Genomic DNA, 7,716 nt, shown 5'->3' on the forward strand with positions numbered 1-7,716 from the left:
GGGGGGGGTATATATGTACTTCAATTTTTTTTTTTACTTGTTTTAGTCATTTGACTGTGGCCATGCAGTTCTAGAAGACCTTCCCATCCCCCCAAAAAATTGAAACTCCAGAAGCACTTTGTGTGTGTGTGTGTGTGTGTGTGTGTGCACAACTAGGTCCTGTCACCCATTCTCACCATTCATCACCTCTCTAACTGCATAATTCTGTTGCTGTAATTAATTGCAAGCAGAGGTACACACTTCATCAGCTTTTCTCTGGTGCCAGTTATCTGTCTTACTACCCAGAACCATTTCATCCAGCTTCAGAGAGCAGGAACCAGGCTAGAGCAGACACTGGAACATAATGCAGTCTTTTGGACTTAGCAGATCTTGTCAAACCATCCAACACAAGTCAGCAGGGTACATGGGTGGTAAATGAGGGTAGTGGGACAGATTAGTGTGTGTGTATGCATGTCTATTTGACAGGGGAGTATATATACATGCATGTGACAGTGAGAGACTAAAGATGTATACAGTGGGTGGTGGTGTGTAACAACAATAAAAGCAACAAACAGTACCTGCTTCAGCTTCAATTTTGTCTTCTTTGATATACTTTAAAGTCATCCGTTCTGCCAGAGGAAGATAGAGTGACTTGGCCTGTTGTCTGTCTTCAGCTGTGTGGGCCTGGACGAGAGAGAGAGAATATATATATATATACACACACACAATAGTTAAGCAACAATCTACATACATACAGCCAGAGAAAGAGAGAGAAAAACATACATAAGTGTAGGCATGGCTGTGTGGTAAGAAGTTGGTTTCTCAACCACATGGTTCCAGGTTCAGTCCCAGTACATGGCACCTTAGGTAAGGGTCTTCTGCTATAGCCTCAAGCTGACCAAAGCCTTGTGAGTGGACTTAGTAAAATGGAAACTGAAAGAAGTCTGTCATATATGTGTTTGTCCCCCATCATTGCTTGACAATTTGTCTTGGTTTGTTTATGTCCTCATAACTTAGTGGTTTGGCGCAAGAGACCAAAAGGATAGGGGCCAGGGTTTAAAAAACATGTATTGGAGTCAATTTGACTGACTAAAAGCCTTCAAGACAGTGCCCCAGCATGGCTGCAGTCCAATGATTGAAACAAGTAAAAGATAAAAGATACATATAGACTAGTGCTCCGCAACCAGTATGCTGTGGCACACTGGTGTGCGCAGTCATCATCATCATCATTTAATGTCCATTTTCCATGCTGGCATGGGTTGGACCAGTGTAACTGAATATAATTTCCCCCCCCCCATACTTTTAGTTATATTTTTAGTTCAGGTGTGCAATCAAGTTTTGAAAAGAATAGAAGTCTACGGCAGGTGAAAAAAAAAGGTTGTAGAGCAATGATATATAAACACACACACACACACACATATATATATATAGAGAGGGTAACTAACCTGCATGACAATACTCATCACTGCCCAGAAGTAATAAGGGTTCTTGGTGGGCTTCAACTTGTGAAGGAGCATTGCTGTTTGATGCTGTTTCTTGTAATATCCTAGACGGACGTAAGACATGAACAGGGCAGATAGAATCTCTTCACTGTCTGGCCGGGCTCTGTATGCATTCTCGTACATGTTGGCAATCAGATCAACTGTGGTGAAACAAACAAGAAAAGCACAAAAATGCAAGTAGAGATGGAAAAAGAATGCAGGAAAGGAGTGTGTGTGTGTGTGTGAGGAGTTAAGGCTTCTGAAGGACAACAGGGGTTAACATTACTTACATTTCATCTTGTTTGTTGTTAACACAACGTTTCGGCTGATATACCCTACAGCCTTCATCAGGTGTCTTGGGGGAAATTTTGAACCTGGGTTCTCATTTCTAAGGTATTTTTTCAATGTTATCATTATTATTATTATTATCATTATTATTATTATTCGGAATCAAGAATCCGAGTTCAATGCCAATCATTTTACAAAGGGTACTGAATGCTTTTTACATGGCACCGGCACCATATCTATCAGAGATAAGAAAGGGCAAACAGGGATATTTTAAATTTTTTGATAACAAAAGGGAGGATTGGTTTATAAAAAGAGAAGGGCCCATAGGCCGAACTTACATTGGTGAGTCTCTCGATAACAAATCAACATGCCTTGAAGTGTGGCTTCGTCTGTCGGCTGCAGAGAGTGAACTTCTTGTAATATACAGGAACTTTCATCATCCCGGCCAAGATGGAGCAGTGCCAGTGCCTTTAATACCTGCCAGCAGAAGAAATCCAAGCAAATAGCATCATCATCATAGTACCACCACTGTGTGTGTGTTTCTTGTATTTGTACAAGGCTGCGGATATGTAAGGCAGAGTCATAATTGATATAATCAATTACTAATATATTACTGGTACTTATTTTAATCCCTGCCCACAAAAGGCTGCTGCATTTTAAATATTGTTTCCCCACCTTCATACAGACATCATCATCATCATCATCATCATTTAATGCCTGTCTGCCATGTGCTGGCGTGGGTCGGATGGTCTGACCGGACCCAATGAAATGGAGGGGATGCATTGAACCCCAGTGATTGCCGTGGAATGGTTTCTGTGGCTGGGTGTCTTTCAGCAGACTTCCCAACCACACAGCCATACCCATGTCTATAATACGACATCAAACCGGGAGAAAGATTTTGGCCCAGTTTCAGCAAGGTGGAGTTCTTTTTTGACCAAAGTAGCCGAGGCACGTTAAAGGTGAGGCCACAAGATGAAATGATGGGGGTCTTTCTTACCTTTGCGCATTGGTTATCTCTCTGTTTTTTGAGCAGCTTATCAGCTTCTTGTACTGCCTTCTTGTTGTTGCCAAGATCCAAACATTCTGGAAAGATAATTCAGCAGAAATATTCACTTATTCAACCAGGATAAGACAACGGAAAAACAAAACTCCCATAACACTGACCATCAGGTGTGGACAGCGGACTAAGTCCCTTTTCTATGACTAGCAGGGGTGGACAGAGGAGAAAGTCCCAAACAAACACTAGCAGGTATGGAGAGTAGACCAAATGCCTTACAATGACCAGTAAGGGCGGAGAGTGGGCTACGAGAAAGCCCCTTAACAATAGCCATGAACGGTCAGTTATAAATTAAAACAGCCGATTAAAATGCTGGATATAAGAGGACCCCTAATATTATGGAGAGAGAGAGAAAGACTGCACTGCTAAAGGGAAAATGATGAGCATGAAGGGCATCGGTTGTGGAAAGAATTATCAACTACTTGAAGTGGTTGGCACTTGTGAAGAGGGAGTCCAAGCAGGATATGGCACAAAATGGTGAAGACTGATCTCAAGAAGATTATGAAGAACAATAACAAGCACTGATGCAGAATCAGTTGGAGAAGATCCAGTCACAAGTGCCATAATGGCCGAAAGCACTTGCTTCAATGGTAACAGAGATAAGGGCTGGGGTGAGTGATATCGGAGCTCTTTGCAATTGTATTCCGATTACAGTATTTCCTTGTGTATAAAGAAGCCGCATTACTTTAATACTTGAGTTTTAACTGGGGGAAAAAAACATAGAAACTCTGCCCCCAAAATGGAACAACAAATATGATACGGTCCCTCAATCCATGTTGAAGGAGAGCAATTCTGAATAAGAACTGACCTAAGACGTAACAATGTATAAGATGGGACCCATCCTGGCATGTTCAAGAACCAAATGAAGGGCAGATTTTCATTCCTGGGGTCATCCCGATTCAAAAAATTATATGTTTATGTAGAGCAAATGTTGACTGGGATACAGGGGTCCCAGACGGACAGAATTTCACTTTTATTAATACAGAGTGGAAATTTGGCTGCTATTTCTAACAGTCTGAGAAACCACATAGAGGTTGGTTCCTTTATGATGATGATTGTGATGTTTATGGTAATTAACAGTACCAGCTGATTGATAGAGTTGAACAAGTCCCATGTTCTCTCTGACCACTAATGGACACAGACTGACCCTCAATTACAGCCATTAACACCTCCACACACTAACCCCCACCTTCCGATTAAAAAGTTTGCAATGAGACAAGTACACCCGATTAGACACGTCCATTGTTGTTGCAGCCACCCTGAATAAACAACAATCTACCCAGTAATCAGTGTATAACATTGTGTGTACCTCACCAACCTACACACACACACCTGTACCCAACTTGACCACCTGGGTACTAATTAGCTTTAACTGTCTAAAATGACTGGCTCTACTTCACCTGTCTCTATAACTGGTGGAATAGTCCATTTATTGACTGGAGTAACTAGTGGAGAAGTCCATTGGTTGGCTGCACTACAGCCTAACTACAAATCCATCATCACCACCACATCTAGATGCTATCTTTGGAGGTTGTTTAATTTGAAACCAAGATGGTTCTAAACTTTATTTCTGGATTGTACTTTCCCGTGTCACATCTCCCCCCCCCCATTCGCCCCTCTATGTTCCTCCCCTTCTCAGGCACTTACACCTCTCCCTCTCTCCCCCCCCCTGCCACAGCTCAAAAACCGGATGATGGTACTTGGAGATATAGCTTCGACAGGCAGGAGTGAGACATTGATGATGATGATGGTGGTGGTGGTGGTAGGAGTTGGAGAGTCGGAGAGAGAAAGGGGGAGGGAGAAGCAAGCGAAGAGAAAGGAGGGGAAAGACAGAAACACTTGACTGCTGGCCCTTATTAACCCATCCCAAAGAGAGATGGCGAGTCAAGACTCTTTGCAGGCCCTTATCAAGCCATTGCAGAGAAGAGAGAGAGAGAGATGGAATCTGCAATCTGTTATCAGATCAATCCATCCAACAGGCAGTAATGCACACACACACACACACACACACACAGTCCGGTAGATTCCATTTGCTAAGAATGTGAGGAAAATAACAAAGTTTTGCATTGTCAGCCAAAAGTAATAGAAATACTCCAAAAACGATGGTGGAAGGAAGAGGAAGAAGTTGAACAGTGTGAAGAGATACCCTTTCTTGGGGGGGGAAAGGAGAGAGAGAGAGAGAGAGAGAGAGTGTGTGTGAGAGAGAGAATGTGAATGTGAGGAAGAGTGTGTGTGTGTGTGAGATAGAGAGAGAAAGAGTAAAAGAGAGTGTGAGAGAGAAACAATCAAGATTTTATCACAAGATTTCCAAACTGGTAAAAGCAAATGAAGGCTTAGTCAAGTATTTCTTTTCACTCTCTGTTCCAAGTGAAGAACAGTCATTTATTATACGCAAGTATGACCACAATGGGGTTTATTTCAAATAACATTAGTCTATAGTAGTTGTTGTTTAACACCAGGCCAGTCATGATACAAAAGACCCATGGATCAAACATGTGGCAGCTGCGACCATCAGAGTCCAATGTGTCCTTCCCTTTTTTCGGATAATAGAATGGGCCATGAGAAAGATTTGGTTGTTATTTACCTGGTGACCTCACTCACTGGTGATGGTGCCATATGAAAAGCACCTGGTACACTTCGTAAAGTGGTTGGCATTCGGAAAGGCATGAAGCTGTAGAAACCATGCCAGAGATGACATTGGGATTCAGTGCCGACTATCAAACCATCCAAATGATGCCAGTATGGAAAACGGACATATGATGATGTTCCATCTTCCCCCTTGTACACAACACATACATCTACTCATCCCTACACCAACACCTCTACAATCTCCAGCATGGCCATAATCCAATGACTGAAGCAAGTAAAGGATGAAGGATAAGCAGGCGTACTATATAAGGGGTTTAGTAACATCCCCAAGAAAAATTGCCCCTCCTGTATCCCTTGAGTGATGACCCCCCCCCCCCTATTAAAGCCACACCATTTGGAACACTAAAAAACAAAAAAACAGTCGACACTTCATAGCTGGATATTTCATTTATCATTGATTGGAAATATTTAAATAGCTTTAGAGGCTAATTAATTTTCTTTGTTATTTAATAAAGAAAGGAAGGAAAAAAATTTAGAAAGACTAATTAAAACAGAAAGGAAAATACAAAGGCAGAAAACCAATAATGTTACATCCAGCATATGTAGAGTGGAGTGTTTCGCCCAACGTTTAACTCTTTAGCTTCCATAACATTAATACATGTATTATGGCTGTGGGGGTTTGGGTGCTGGACAGCCGATCTAATGACCCTTTACCGTTCAAACTACATTCTCTGTGAGGTACTTCAGCCCTGTAGCATTCAAACTGACCATTTCTGGCCAAAATATTCTGCTCAAACCCATGCTTCTGCTTTAACTTAGTTCTGACAGTAATACTTAGGTATTAGCCCCTTTGTATTGCTGAAGACTGGGTGTTTGGCTTTCAAAGGTTATTGGTACTTCTCCAATACTTGATTAACTCAGAGGGGGGGGGGAACACTGTCCCTGTCATTCTGTGACAAATGGTTTCATCTAAAACATTAAACTACCAAATATAAGGATGGTTGTGTGATTAACCTTTTAGCATTCAGATTATCCAATCAAATGCAATGCTTCTTTATTCATATCGTCTTCAATCAACCGTACATTATCTCGTAATTTCAAGATTTCAATGATGTGATTGTATAGTTTTTGAATGACATTGTAAGGGAGGTGTGAGAGGTCAGATCTGGCTAGTTTAAATGCTAAAGGGTTAAGAAGATTGCTTTGCAGCCATGTGCTTTTGGGAAATGTGCATATGTATCTATATTATTTTTATCAACTCCAACTCAGATAGTCTACTTGTTTTTATGTTTATGCTTGCCAGATCCAGCCTCTCACACCTATCCTACAATGTTGTCACCAAAATAAATAATCACATCATTGGAATCTTGAAGCTGTAAAATAATGTATGATTAAGTCAAAACAACGTGAATAAATAAACATCAAAATCAGCATGGTAATCTGAATGCTAAAAGAATTAGTCTGGGATACAAACAAACAAACACCTGGATGCAACAACAGCACACCTTATTAAATGTCACTTATTTGTGACACTGACAAACAGACTCTCAGCTACCCTTGTCTCAATATTTAGCCCCTGCAGCCTTTCATTTTTAGTGTCCCTGAAAGGTCACCAATTTCAGATGGTGGAAGACAAGAAAATTCGCAACTAGAAGTATGAACCACTCTTGAAAATGTGTTCTGGAAACCAGAATAAAAATGTTGGTAGAGACGTATCAACAGTGGCAGGAACTATTTTGAAAGGAAATAATAAAAGTCTGATTGATTTGTAAGTAATAAGTTTGTTCTTTAAAAAGTTTTAGACAGACAACATACATGCACGTTTCATACACATACACAACCAACCTCACACACACACACACACAGAGCTGGTTAAACTTCTGTACTAAACAGGGATCTCAAGCTGCTGCTAAATGTGACAACCTAAATCTACTTTCAGTAGAATGATTAATCGATGAGACACAGCAAAACTGACATTGTTGTTATTATTATTATTATTATTATATGACATCATCATATGATATACTATTATATTTTACATGTTTATGCTATGACAAACAACATTACTATAGAACAATGGTTCTCAACCAGGGTCCATATAAGATTTTGTTAAAGTTATGCGCAGGAGTGACTGTGTGGTAAGAAACTTGCTTCCCAACCATATGGTTCTGGGTTCAGTCCCACTGCGTGGCACTTTGGGCAAGTGTCTTCTACTATAGCCTTGGGCCGACCAAAGCCTTGTGAGTGGATTTGGTAGACAGAAACTGAAAGAAGTCCATCATATATATATATATATATATATATATATGTATATATATATAT

At 40.7% G+C, this 7,716-nt stretch overlaps 1 protein-coding gene across 1 annotated transcript in view; it reads right to left on the minus strand.

Moving 5' to 3' along the window:
- LOC106869073 (N-alpha-acetyltransferase 25, NatB auxiliary subunit) overlaps positions 1-7,716 on the minus strand; it is a 32,609-nt gene that overhangs the window by 18,502 nt on the left and 6,391 nt on the right. Inside the window, exons 2-5 of the mRNA XM_014914594.2 lie at positions 2,746-2,831; positions 2,087-2,225; positions 1,425-1,621; positions 558-663 (exon numbers count right to left, since the gene is read on the minus strand). Of these exons, the coding sequence (XP_014770080.1) occupies positions 558-663; positions 1,425-1,621; positions 2,087-2,225; positions 2,746-2,831 (528 nt within the window). The remainder of the gene's footprint in view (positions 1-557; positions 664-1,424; positions 1,622-2,086; positions 2,226-2,745; positions 2,832-7,716) is intronic.

The sequence above is a fragment of the Octopus bimaculoides genome, chromosome 25 (genome assembly GCF_001194135.2).
Source record: "Octopus bimaculoides isolate UCB-OBI-ISO-001 chromosome 25, ASM119413v2, whole genome shotgun sequence".
In the NCBI taxonomy this organism is placed as follows: Eukaryota; Metazoa; Mollusca; class Cephalopoda; order Octopoda; family Octopodidae; genus Octopus; species Octopus bimaculoides.